Below are 14,024 nucleotides of genomic sequence, written 5' to 3' on the forward strand. Positions count from 1 at the left end.
TGCATGCAGAAGGGGCCCGGTTCAATCCCCGGCATCAGCTCCAAGTAGGGCTGGAAAAAACCCGGCCTGAAACCCTGGAGAGCCGCGGCTGCCAGTCAGGGTCCGCAATGCTGGGCTAGCTTCCTATGCTCTTAAATTTGCCCTGTCATGCAGGTAGGACTCCTGACAGGCACAAAGCACCTCAGCGATTCAGAGTCTTAAGCGCAAATTCAGCTCCACTCTGAATCACTGTAAACCCACCACAGCCAGACCTACGGGATACTGGTCTTACGAAACGTACTGGTCTCAGGGCATGTGGTGATGTTGGGTCTGCAGCCTCGCTTTGACCGCTGCACCATATGCTCCGTTTCCTCTCCGGTTTATGCTCTCCTCAGCCCCAGCAGGGGCCAATTGTAGGGTGACCCTATGAAAAGGGGGACCGGGCTCCTGCATCTTTAACAGCTGCATAGAAAAGGGAATTTCAGCAGGTGTCATTTGTATATTTGGAGAACCCGGCGAAGGAGGGCCAGGATCTCTTCTCGATCCTCCCAGAGTGCAGGACACGGAATAATGGGCTCAAGTTAAAGGAAGCCAGATTCCGGCTGGACATCAGGAAAAACTTCCTGACTGTTAGAGCAGTGCGACGGCGGAATCAGTTACCTAGGGAGGTTGTGGGCTCTCCCACACTAGAGGCATTCAAGAGGCAGCTGGACAACCATCTGTCAGGGATGCTTTAGGGTGGATTCCTGCATTGAGCAGGGGGTTGGACTAGATGGCCTTGTAGGTCCCTTCCAACTCTGCTATTCTATGATTCATCACAACAGTTAAAGCTGCCCTCTTTTAAATCTGGTCACTCTGGAATAGCTCCTGCAGCTTTAACTGTTGTGATGAAGAGGGAATTTCCCCAGGTTCTCCATATATACAAACAACACCTGCTGAAATTCCCTTTTCTATGCAGCTGTTAAAGATACAGGAGCCCTGTCCTCCTTTTCATAGGGTCACCCTAGCCAACCGTCCCTCTCTTGCAAGAGGGGAGCAGCAGGTGCGTTGCATCAAAGGCGAGGGGGACCCCAACGTTCAAACAGGCAAAGTGCAGCATTCCGCAAAGCATGCAGAACCCCGAAGGAGGGGACAACAAAAGCCAGTACCTGCATTTGTAGGGCGCCATCGTGTTACGACTGGGAAACAGAAGACAGAAGAGTCATCAAAACCTCAGCAGCTAAACAAGAATTCTAAGGTGTTTCCGCCTGTTACGTTCACCACCACAACAGAGACCAGTGGCAAATGGAGAAAGACATAGCTGTTTCATGCAGTGATTCATCTTGGGAAGAAACCCCACCCCACCCCACCATTGATTCCCTCCAAGGTCTGATTTGCTCCCAACTCAGGTGGTGGATCAGGCAGAAATGATCTGGAAAGCTCTTCAGCATCCTTCCCCAACCTGGTGCCCTCTGGATGTGTTGGACTGCAACTCCCATCATTCCCAGCCAGCATGGTCAATGATGGGAGTTGCAGTCCAACTCATTTGGAGGGCTCCAGGTCAGAAAGGCTGGTCTACAAAGTCTCTCTCACATGAAACCCTGAAAAAATCAGAGATTCTTAGGAAGTGTTCCTGCAGAACCAACAGAATAGTTGTGCTTACAAAACACTGGATCAACTCAGGGGTACGGAGTGCTAGCAGGGGAGATGCTCAAACTGTCCCAAAATGCAGGCAGCAATGTTGACCCATGTCCACATGGATTTGTGTGTGTGTGTGTGTGTGTGTGTGTGTGCGTGTAGCATAATGCCCACTTAATTACGATGACCTGACAGTCATAGTATAGTGAGCTGGCAAGCTCCTCTCTCATCTCACACTATTGCCCCGCTCGTGCTCTCCGCTCCTCTGATGCCATGCTTCTCGCCTGCCCAAGGGCCTCTACTTCCCTTACTCGGCTTCATCCTTTTTCTTCTGCTGCCCCTTACGCCTGGAACGCTCTTCCAGAACACTTGAGAACTACCAACTCAATCACAGCTTTTAAAACTCAGCTAAAAACTTTTCTTTTCCCTATAGCTTTTAAATATTGAGTTTGTTCTGACCCTATACTTTCAGCTTCACCCTACCCAGTGCCTGTTTACACTTCCCTGTGCCTGTTTGCATTCTCTTTCCCTCCTTATTGTTTACTACAACTTTATTAGATTGTAAGCCTATGCGGCAGGGTCTTGCTATTTACTGTGTAATCTGTACAGCACCATGTACATTGATGGTGCTATATAAATAAATAATAATAATAATAAATAAAAGGGGGGTTCAGAGGAGGGCAATGAGGATAATCGGGGGTCTGGAAACAAAGCCCTATGAGGAGAGACTGAAAGAACTGGGCATGTTTAGCCTGGAGAAGAGAAGATTGAGGGGAGACATGATAGCACTCTTCAAATACTTGAAGGGTTGTCACACAGAGGAAGGCCAGGATCTCTTCTCGATCCTCCCAGAGTGTAGGACACGGAATCATAGGCTTAAGTTACAGGAAGTCAGATTCCGGCTGGACATCAGGAAAAACGTCCTGACTGTTAGAGCAGTACGACAATGGAGCCAATGACCTAGGGAGGTGGTGAGCTCTCCCACACTAGAGGCCTTCAAGAGGCAGCTGGACAACCATCTGTCAGGGATGCTTTAGGGTGGATTCCTGCATGGAGCGGGGTGGGGTGGGGTTGTACTTGGTGGCCTTATAGGCCCCTTCCAACTCTACTATTCTATGATTCTATGATTCTAATGATGCAGACAAGCTGGAAGGGGTTCAAAGGAAAGCAACGAGGATGATCAGGGGTCTGGAAGCAAAGCCCTATGAGGAGAGACTGAAACAACTGGGCATGTTCAGCCTGGAGAAGAGAAGGCTGAGGGGAGACATGGTAGCACTCTTCAAGGACTTGAAAGGTTGTCACTCAGAGGAGGGCCAGGATCTCTTCTCGATCCTCTCAGAGTGCAGGACACAGAATAAGGGGCTCAAGTTACAGGAAGCCAGATTCCAGCTGGACATCAGGAAAAACTTCCTGACTGTTAGAGAAGTACGACAATGGAACCAGTTACCTAGGGAGGTTGTTGGCTCTCCCACACTAGTAGGGTGACCATATGAAAAGGACAGGGCTCCTGTATCTTTAACAGTTGTATTGAAAAGGGAATTTCTGCAGGTGTCATTTGTATATATGGAGAACCTGGTGAAATTTCCTCTTCATCACAACAGTTAAGGCTGCAGGTGCCCTGCCCTCTTTTAAAATGGTCACTCTAGTATAGCTCCTGCAGCTTTAACTGTTGTGATGAAGTGGGAATTTCCCCAGGTTCTCCATATATACAAATGACACCTGCTGAAATTCTCTTTTCTATGCAACTGTTAAAGATACATGAGCCCTGTCCTCCTTTTCATATGGTCACCCTACACACTAGAGGCCTTCAAGAGGCAGCTGGACAACCATCTGTCAGGGATGCGTTAAGGTGGATTCCTGCATGGTGCGGGGGGGGGGGGGTTGGACTCAATGGCCTTGTAGGCCCCTTCCAACTCTACTATTCTATGATTCTAAGGATGCAGGCAAGCTGGAGGGGGTTCAAAGGAGGGCAACAAGGATGATCAGGGGTCTGGAAGCAAAGCCCTATGAAGAGAGACTGAAAGAACTGGGCATGTTCAGCCTGGAGAAGAGAAGATTGAGGGGAGACATGACAGCACTCTTCAAAGTCTTGAAGGGTTGTCACAATTCCCAACCTGACCTTCTCAGAAGCAAAAGGCTTCTCAGAAGCAAAAGGCACCCCAACATATGTTTGCTTTGCTAAAGTGAAAAGCAGCCTCAGAAAGCTGTGATTTTCAGCAGTGGAAGTGAAGGGGTGTATAACCCTTTCACTGCTGCAATTTCCCCATCTGCTTTAAGGTGTTTTTTTAATGGCTGTTTTGTACTGTTTTTGGATGTTCGCAAGTACATTTGACTTTGCTGTTGTCAGCCACTTGAAATATTGCTGAAACAGAAAATCAGTATGTAAGTGTTTGTTAATAAATAAATAAAAAATCCTCTCCGTCCCGCTGCAACCCCCAAAGTTGCTTTCCTTCTGGTTGTTCCAGACGGATGTTCGCGTCACGGATCCAGGTTTGTCCCAGAGACTGAGGCCGTAGCTAGACCTAAGGTTTATCCCAGGATTGTCCTGGGGTCAAACCTGTTCATCTAAGTGCCACACAGTGGCAATCCTAATTAAGAGTAGCTGCCTTCAAGTCTTATTGTTCAACATCTATGTCCCTCCAATTACATGCAATTATGGCAAAAAGGCCCAATGGGAAGAACTAGAACAGTATATTACTCATACTGAGGCAAAGTTTCCATCAGCACAGGTCTTTATGGCCGGTGACTTCAATGCCCGGATTGGCCCCGATGATAATATGTTAGCAGAATCTCGACATCTTAAAGGAATTGATCACACAATAGGGAAATCTCCATATACCAGACATTCTAAAGATGCTGCAATACATTTTGCTGGCACATGTCTAGCTCTTCTTGCATGCCGACATAATAAAATTATCTTGAATGGAAGCACTCCAGGCGATACAATGGGTGAGTTTACCTTCAGTTCTTTGTTAGGGAGTAGTGTGGTTGACTATGTCCTCATTACCCAGTCATTTAGAAGGGCAGTTCAAGCTTTTTATGTTGCTGATTATACAGACAGTGATCACTATCCTTTAGTGACATTAATTAACCCTCCCTCAAAGATTCACTTGCCTATTGGACCTCCATTATTGGACTCCTCTCTGTCTTGTGTGAGAAGGATTAAATGGACTAATAGGACAGAGGGTAAGTTCGTCTCTTTTATAAAATCCTCTGCCTGTCTTCAATTATTTGAAAATATTCTAGCCTCTACTGGTGAAGGAAAGCTCTATCATTATGAGGTGCTTGTTTCTGATATCCAAAGGAATCTAGGGACAGATAGTTCTCTGGCTAGTGCTAGATATTACAGGAATAAGACCTGGTTCGACCATGATTGTATGTTGCTCAAGAAAAAGATTAGCCAGGTTTAGTCTATATACCGTAATAGGGGTGATAAATGTCTTCCTGAAGTGTATTATAAACTGAAACGAGAATATAAAGCACTTATTCTTCTAAAGAAAAGAGCTAAAGAGAGAGAGAAATAGAATGAATATGCTACACAAAGGAAGGATAGCAAAATATTCTGGCAAATTGTCACAGGGACTCTGTCAGAGCGACAAGAACATCCTGCTTGTTGTATCTCCAACTGTGAGTGGGAAAGATACTTTTCTGCAATTCTCCAGGATCCAAATAATTTCTTAGCGTCCAGTTTCCAACTGTCCCCTGATGTCCCAGAGCGGCAATCTGTCACTCATTGTGAAATTGTCAATTTGATCACTGAACTTAAATCTGGTAAAGCTCCAGGCCCAGATTCTATACCCCCTGATCTTTTAAAATTTAATCCAGAATGGTGGGCTCCCCTATTAGCAGCTCTATTCACTTTTATTCATAATTCTGGAAAGATCCCAGGTATCTGGAGTAAAGCAATTATAGTCCCCATTTTTAAAAGAGGTGGCAGGACCAATCCAGCAAATTATCGTCCTATCAGCGTTCTCTCGATCATTGGGAAACTTTATGCCAGGTATTTAAAATGTAAGCTTCTAAATTGGGTGGAGGATAATAATATAATAAGTGAGGAACAGATTGGGTTTAAAGCTGGCTGCTCACCTGGCAGAGAAATATACCTCATTTCCTGATGGTAAGCTTTTTACTGCCTTCATCCATCTTAAGTCTGCCTTCGACTTAGGCCGTTGCTAGATGAGGGTTTAGCCCAGTGCGAGGCCCGGGCTCCCTGCTGTGCGTGCAGATGACGCACAGGGGATCCCGGGGTCAGGCCGGGCTAAACCCTCCCTTGACCCGGGATAACTGGATCCACTTTTGGGACGGTTTTTCCCGCGGTCCCAGCCTTAGGTCTGGCTGAGGGTGGAACCGCGGGCGTGTGGACCGTTCCGCTGCTTTTCCTGGCTACTGCACTTACGTGCAAGTAGCCGGGAAAAGCGGCGGATGGGCCACAACGCTCTTGCCCCCCCGTCCCCCAATTCCCCCCACCTCCCCTGGCCTTCGATCCCCCCCTCTCCCCATGTCCCCACCTGCTATTTGCGGCAAATAGGTGGGGACATGGGGGGGAGAGGGGGGGATCGAAGGCCAGGGGAGGTGGGGGCGCTTTTTTTTTTTTAACTTACCTGGTCGTTGGTGCGCTCCTGCGCACGCAGCCGCTTTAAGGCGGAGGGGAAATGGAGGACGTGACGGGGCTTCCCTCGGCCCCGTCACGCCTCAGGTGTAGACGGGGCCGACAGGCCGCGCTACTTCTAGCACGGCCTGGCCCGTCCTCACCGCCGGATTCGGTAGGTCTAGCAAGGCCCTTAGTTTCAAGGGAACTGCTATGGTCCAAATTATACAAAAGTTCTATGGACAAGCACCTACTGTTTCTCATTAGATGTCTGTATAATCAGACCTCTAGTCAAGTCAGATGTGGGCAGCAGGGACAACTTTCCAATTCAATCCTGGTTACAAGAGGTGTAAGACAGGGCTGTATTTTGGCCCCTTTTCTTTTTAATCTGTTTTTAAATGATTTGGCTTCTTATCTTTGTAATGTTGATTCCCATGCTCCCAAATTGTCCAACGCCAAGGTGCCTTTACTTCTGTATGCTGATGATGCTGAACTGTTATCACTTTCTAGAATTGGGCTAAAACGATTACTCTCTGCATTTGGGACCTATTGCTCTGAGAATAGTTTGACTATCAATTATAGCAAGTCGAAAGTTTTGGTGTTCTCTAAAGCTCGGAAGCAATACAGATGGACTTTAAATGGTAATATCATTGAGCAAGCTGCCCATATAAAATATCTAGGCATACAAATGCAGAGCACTGGAGCTTGGTCTGAACAAAGAAGGCAGACAATTAATTCAGCAAATTCTAGTCAGCAGCTGATCCGAAGATTCTTTTTCATGCAAGGTGGTCAATTCATCCCTTCTGCAATTCAAATTTACAAAGCTAATACTCTGGCCCAACTTACTTACGGTATTCCTATTTGGATACTGGAATTTAATACCCAAATTGAAATAGTCCAATCCGTATTTCTTGGAAAACTCTTCCTGTGTGGGGAACACAGCTATTTATCTGGAAGTGGGTATTAGATCAGTTGAATGCAAGGCATGGATCGAGGCCTTTAAATGGTGGCTACAGCTACACTTCCTTGCAGCTCCTGGTAGCTATCTCTCTTTACTGCTCTCAGGTTCCTATGTCACTCATTGGATGAAAGAGAAGAGAAGATTGAGGGGAGACATGAGAGCACTCTTCAAATACTTCAAAGGTTGTCACACAGAGGAGGGCCAGGATCTCTTCTCGATCCTCCCAGAGTGCAGGACACGGAATAAAGGGCTCAAGTTAAAGGAAGCCAGATTCCAGCTGGACATCAGGAAAAACTTCCTGACTGTTAGAGCAGTACGACAATGGAACCAGTTACCTAGGGAGGTTGTGGGCTCTCCCACCCTAGAGGCCTTCAAGAGGCAGCTGGACAACCCTCTGTCAGGGATGCTTTAGGGTGGATTCCTGCATTGAGCAGGGGGTTGGACTTGATGGCCTTGTAGGCCCCTTCCAACTCTGCTATTCTATGATTCTATGATTCTATGAAGAAGCTACTTAGGCTGGGCTTCTCTGTGGAAGCTGAGGGCAACTATGTGCTCCAGAAGGCCCAATCTCTTGTTGCTCAAAGACTAATAGATCTAGATCTACAGCATTTAAGAACTGCTACTAACAAATCTTGCTCTCTGCTGCTCTACAGTAATTTCAATAACTATGGGCTCACTGCAGCTTCATGACTGTATGCTTTAACCATTCCCAAGTATAGGAGAGCATTTACCCTCGCTCGCTTTAATGTGTTGCCATCAGCATTACTAGAAGCACGATTTAGTAAGATCCCGGTTAATGAACGATTATGTCCCTGTGGTTCTGGAGCAACAGAATCTGTTGAACATGCCATTTTGCACTGTAACATGTATGAGGAATGCAGAGAAAAGTTAATCTTTCCTTTATCAACAGCCTTTTCCGGATGCAGCCCCACAACGTTGGTATTAATCTGTTTAAGGGATGTGTCCTCCCATATTACTGAAAGGGTCTCCCAGTTTCTCATGACCTCAATGCAAATTAGAAAAATAACATTGCAATCCTTCTGAGAGAAGCAACTCACCAAGCTGTATTTTGGTTTTATGTCACTTTTTATCTATCCCTTGTATGTTTTGGTGTTGATTTTGCTGGTCTGTGACCGTAATAAATAAGAATGAATGAAAGTGCCACACAGGGCATCCAGCGCTCAGGCAGGGACGAACCCAGGGTGACCCTGGGATAAACCTTAGGTCTAGCTATGGCCCCAGTGGCATGTGGCAAAGAAGCATGTCTTATGTTCTCACTTCTTCTGTTCGTATAAGGGGGTTGGATAAATTCCTGGAGGAGAAGGCTATCCATGGCTACTAGCCCTGATGGGTGTGTGCAACCTCCAGTATCCAAGGCAGTAAGCCTGTGTGCACCAGTTGCTGGGGAACATGGGCAGGAGGGTGCTGTTGCACCATGTCCTGCTTGTGGGATCTCTCCTCTCTCCTCACACTATTTCCCCGCTCGTGCTCTTCGCTCCTCTGATGCCATGTTTCTCGCCTGCCCAAGGGTCTCTACTTCCCTTGCTCGGCTTCGTCCATTTTCTTCTGCTGCCCCTTATGCCTGGAACGCTCTTCCAGAACATTTGAGAACTACAAGTTCAACCGCAGCTTTTAAAGCTCAGCTAAAAACTTTTCTTTTTCCTAAAGCTTTTAAAACCTGATTTTGTTCTGACTTTATACTGTTAGTTTTACCCTACCCAGTGCCTGTTTACCCTACCCTGTACCTGTTTGCATTCTCTTCCCCTCCTTATTGTTTCATTATGATTTTATTAGAATGTAAGCCTATGCGGCAGGGTCTTGCTATTTACTATTCTACTCTGTACAGCACCATGTACATTGATGGTGCTATATAAATAAATAAATAAATAAATAAATAAATAATGTGGGTCCCTGGCTGATGGCTGGTTGGCCCCTGTATGAACAGAGTGCTGGACTAGATGGAACCTTGGTCTGATCCAGCCTCAGGGCACTTCTGATGTTCTTCTTATCACCGTATCGGACACAGGATCTTCCGGCATGATGTGGACCGCCGAAACCCCTGCCCTGGAGTTTGCCTGATCGTTGGCTTAATGAAACCACTGACAGGTGCATATTGATCTCCATCAGATCCATACCAGGGATTTCCCCGGAGAGGTACCGTTCGTTTTGGCTGGCAAAAAAAAAGCAGCAACGGCTCATTCTGGGCTACTCAGTCAACAGACTCTTCTTACAGCACACAGCTATGTGTGAGTGTGTGTGTGAGAGAGGGGGGGCAGGGGAGGGAGTGGCGCTGGGCAGGAGAAACACGAGTGAGAAATTTAATCTGCTTTACTCTTAATCCACTTTGAAGTAAATCTGCATTAATACATTGTCTGGGAACAAACACTCCCCTCTGGCCAACTCCACGTTCATTTTCTGCTTTGCCTCCATTTCCCAAGTTCGTTTGCTTAGATAACGGCCTGTCAATTTCACCGCAGGCCTCTAAACTCTGCAGTGGCCAAAGCCTGAATGCTGTGTCAGTTCTGCCAGAGTCTCTGTGTCTGTCTCTCATCAGTCAGGTTTTTTTCTGGCTTTTCAGCTTACATCAGCTGCAGCATTCTTTTATAGACAATGCAGCTGCATCATAATTGATATCATTTTTGCAGTGGTTTCATGGCTCGCCTTCGGGAATGCGGGCTCCCCAAGGCAGCCTGGTGGTGGTGGTGGTGGTGGTGGTGGTGGTGGGCCTGCACAAATCCATCCCCTCCTTGTTTTGGGCAGCAAAAAGGCCTGCAACAAAACCATGAGGTTTACCTTGGTGTGGTGGCGAAAGTATTGGACTGGGAGTTGGAAGATCTGGGTTCTAGTCCCCACTCGGCCATGGAAGCCCACTGGGTGACTTTGGGCCAGCCACAGTGTTTTACTCTGTACAGCACCATGTACATTGATGGTGCTATATAAATAAATAAATAAATAATAATAATAATCTCAGCCCAGCCTACCTCACAGGGTTGTTGTGAGGATAAAATGGAGAGGAGGAGGGTTATTATGTACACCGCCTTGGGTTCCTTGGAGCAAAAACGCGGGATATAAATGCAATAACAATAAATATTTTGTGCAGCATTTCCCAACCGGGTGTCCTCCGGAGGTGTTGGACTTCAACACCTAGCAACCCCAGCCCAGCCTTTCCCAACCAGGTGTCCTCCGGAGGTGTTGGACTTCAACACCTCTGGAGGACACCCGGTTGGGAGAGGCTGGCTTAGCAAAACCCAAGTTGTGTAGCCTTTCCAACATAAGTAGTAATTGAAGACGCTCTGGGCCTACTCCTTGCAAGCCACGCATTGTCCCGAGAGAAGGCTGGACTTGCCACAGCACAGTCTCATGTTCCCCTCCAGATCCAACCCTCCCCACAGCCTTTCCTAGTAGCATCCACAGAGCTCATCCATCAAGCCAGGTCCAGGCAGACTTTGGGGGACCTTGCCTGTCTCCCTGGGGAAGGAGGCTAAAGCAGAGGCAGCAGCTGCGCTTTTAAGCAGCCTGCCTCTGCCCCCCCCCCCCAAGCACTTAGGCCATCCGCCTGGAGAGCCTCCATCTGTTCTGCCGGAGGGAACCGGCTTTCACCTCCTTAATCCACTTATTGTCATGAAACTTAACTGGGAGGATCACGGCAGGGGCCGTGACAATGGGCACCCTAGCCTCCCTCGAGGGGAAGGAAGACGGCCGAGGCTTCAGGAATTGCTCTTGGAATTGGCCAGCAACTGGCTACCGATTTGGAGTCCGAGCTGCCAGGGAGAGGAAGCCAGAGCCTAGGGAAACATTTATTTATAATTTATTTATTTATTGCATTTATATTCAAAGTGCTGGTTTTGACCTATAACGCCTTACACGGCTTGGGGCCACAATACATGACGGAACGCCTCTCCCGACGTGAATATACCCGGTCACTTTTATTTATTTATTTATTTATTTATTTATTTATTACATTTCTATACCGCCCAATAGCCGGAGCTCTCTGGGCGGTTCACAAAAATTAAAAACATTCAAAGTATAAAACAACAGTATAAAACCATAATATAAAATACAATATAAAAGCTCAACATCTAAGGTCCTCCTCCGGGTGCCTACTCCAAGAGAGGCTCAGAGTGTGGCAACGAGGGACGGGGCCTTTTCGGTGGTGGCCCCCAGACTGTGGAATGATCTCCCTGACGAGGCTCGCCTGGCACCAACGGTGCTATCTTTCCGGCGCCAGGTTAAGACTTTCCTCTTTGCCCAGGCATATGGCAGCACATCTTAATCACCCACATGTTTATTTTTAACGGTTTTTAATGCTTCATGTATGTATGTTCTGTGTTTTAGAATTTTAAATTTTGTATACTCATTTTTATCTTAATTTTTTAGAATTTCTGTAAACCACCCAGAGAGCCCTGGCTATGGGGGCAGTATATAAGTGTAATAAATAAATAAATAAATTATATACCGCCCCATAGCCGAAGCTCTCTGGGCAGTTTACAAAGATTAAAACACGGGACGTTAAAAACAAACAGACAAATTTTAAAAGCATAAAAACAGACAATATTCATTTAAAACAACTATTCTGGAGTCTGTTTTAAAAAAAAAACTCAGCGTACTCTATTAAGTGCCCAGGAGAAGGGAAAAGATAGTATTGTTGGCACCAGGCAAGCCTCGTTGGGGAGATCGTTTCTTAATTGAGGGGCCACCACTGAAAAGTCCCTCTCTCCGAGCTTCCCTCGGAATAGGCACCTGGAGGAGGATCTTAGATGTTGAGCGTAGTTGCCCACCTGACTTCCTGGTACCACCTCGAACGGGTGAAGACAGAAAGATGTTCCACCTGCAGTGACCCTAACAGGCTGCACAGAGGGAAACAGGCCTATTCCACCAGCCTGCTCAAACACTATTCTCCTTTTCACGAAATTCAAATATATAAACATTTCAAATATATAAATAAATATATAAATAAATATTATATATATATATATATATATATATATATATATAAAATAAATATATAAATATAAATAAATATATATATAAATTCAAATATATAAACATATATAATCAATTGAAAGAGAATTTAATGCTGAATTCAATACAAAAAAACAGAATGCAAATATCTGCAGTACAAAAGAAGTTATGCTTACTTTAGCCTAAAAACAAACACAGGTGTGACTGAGTGAAGACACAGATTGGAATTGCAAACCCTACTGGCCAATCACAGTCCTTGTTCCGGGGACCGATCACGTGGCAGTAGCTGCGCTACATCCTGTTTCAAATCTGGGAAAGTCAGTTTTGCTGTTTGTTCTGTAACTGAAGCGCCATTGGAGATGGTGTGAATATTTGAAGTACTTCTCAAATTAAACGTGTACGTCGGTACATCATAAATAGAGCCATGGCACCAAAGAAAAGAGTTGATTGGACACCCAGGAAGAGAAGCTGGACGGTTGTATTATGTGAATCAGGTCTTTCAATTGATATATACACATTTGAATTCTGTGAAACAGAACACTTTCTATAAGCATGCAAAATTGCAAAACACGAAAATTTCAAAAAGTGTCCACAATTTTGGCCATCACTGTAAGTGCCTTCTGTCCCATCTGCCTAAAATACAAAAGTTAAAGCAATTGCACCACACCTAAGGAAAGAATTTCCCCTTCTATATCATGCCTACTAGTGTGGGGCAGAACGTAGGAGGGTGCGTGTGCGCACATGTGCGCGCACGCACGCACACACACCTCTATAGCCCTCCAAAGTGTCCATTGCAATTCCACTTACAGCCATAGAGCAAGGGCTGGGTAATGCTATTTATTTATTTATTTTTATTTATTTATTACATTTTTATACCGCCCAATAGCCGAAGCTCTCTGGGCGGTTCACAAAAATTAAAACCATTAAAAACATAATAAAACATCCAACATTATTCCGTATCCTGCACTCTGGGAGGATCGAGAAGAGATCCTGGCCATCCTCTGTGTGACAACCTTTTACGTATTTGAAGAGTGCTATCATGTCTCCCCTCAATGTCTCCCCTCAATGTTGCAGAGGTACAACCAGTAACACAGCCCCCCCTCCCGCAGGATTTCCACACCTCGTGTGGGTGCCATTGAATCAGTGGCTGCTACCTCTGCTGCTCTGCAGACAACCCAACAGTCCATACATCATTTATTGCGTTCGTGGCGCACTTGCAAAATTTTAGGTTTCTCCAATCCTGGGATTTGGGCTCCTGGCCGCGATACAACAAAGGGCTTGCAAGGAGTCTTTTGATCTCCCCATTTCCCTTTCTTTATAATGCTATCAAGTCCCTTCCCTGGCTGTAAGCCACAAATAATTGCATCTCCGTAGATAAGCTGTCCTGGCATTTAAATTCTATTAATGCTATCTCCGAAGATTACGTACAGCGGTTCAGGCTGGGGAAAACAATCAAATCTGGAGAGTTGTCTGTGGCTTGCTCCAATGGCACGGCTCTTACCGGGCCAGCAAGGACGGCATCAAGACCATTTTATGTGTTTTATTAATTTACTGGTTACACTTATATGCTGCCATTCCTCCAAAGGGGACCCCAAGGTGGTGTACACAATCATATTCCTCTCCATTTGATCTTCACAGCAACCCTCTGAGGTAGGTTCAGCTGGGAGAGTCAGTGGCTGGACCAAAGTCACACAGTGTGCTTCAGGCCAAGGCAGGATTAGAACCTGGGGTTCCCCCAGTCCTAGTCCAACGTTCTAACCACTACACCACCACTGCCTCCCCAGGGCCTCAGCCAAGCAATCCAGGAGTTGCATCCTACGCCACAAGGGATCGCCTGGGATGGCAGCTTCGCTTCGCTGGCATCCTCAAAACGACCATCACCTCAGGCAACCAGTTGGGTGCTCATGCCGTCGGGCT

At 46.2% G+C, this 14,024-nt stretch overlaps 2 protein-coding genes across 4 annotated transcripts in view; one reads left to right on the plus strand and one right to left on the minus strand.

The window, feature by feature from the left end:
• LOC134399346 (beta-arrestin-1) overlaps positions 1-14,024 on the minus strand; it is a 177,799-nt gene that overhangs the window by 130,482 nt on the left and 33,293 nt on the right. The window contains exon 1 of one of the 3 annotated variants that reach the window (XM_063127366.1): positions 1,128-1,201. The exons of the other annotated variants lie outside the window; for them this stretch is intronic. Coding sequence (XP_062983436.1) covers positions 1,128-1,147 — 20 coding nt within the window. The 5' untranslated portion in view covers positions 1,148-1,201. Of the gene's footprint in view, positions 1-1,127; positions 1,202-14,024 lie in introns of those variants that run through there. 3 annotated transcript variants of the gene reach the window in all.
• LOC134399354 (leukocyte cysteine proteinase inhibitor 1-like) overlaps positions 1-14,024 on the plus strand; it is a 148,663-nt gene that overhangs the window by 65,773 nt on the left and 68,866 nt on the right. The gene's annotated exons all lie outside the window — the stretch shown is intronic.

The sequence above is a fragment of the Elgaria multicarinata genome, chromosome 5 (genome assembly GCF_023053635.1).
Source record: "Elgaria multicarinata webbii isolate HBS135686 ecotype San Diego chromosome 5, rElgMul1.1.pri, whole genome shotgun sequence".
Lineage (NCBI taxonomy): Eukaryota > Metazoa > Chordata > Lepidosauria > Squamata > Anguidae > Elgaria > Elgaria multicarinata.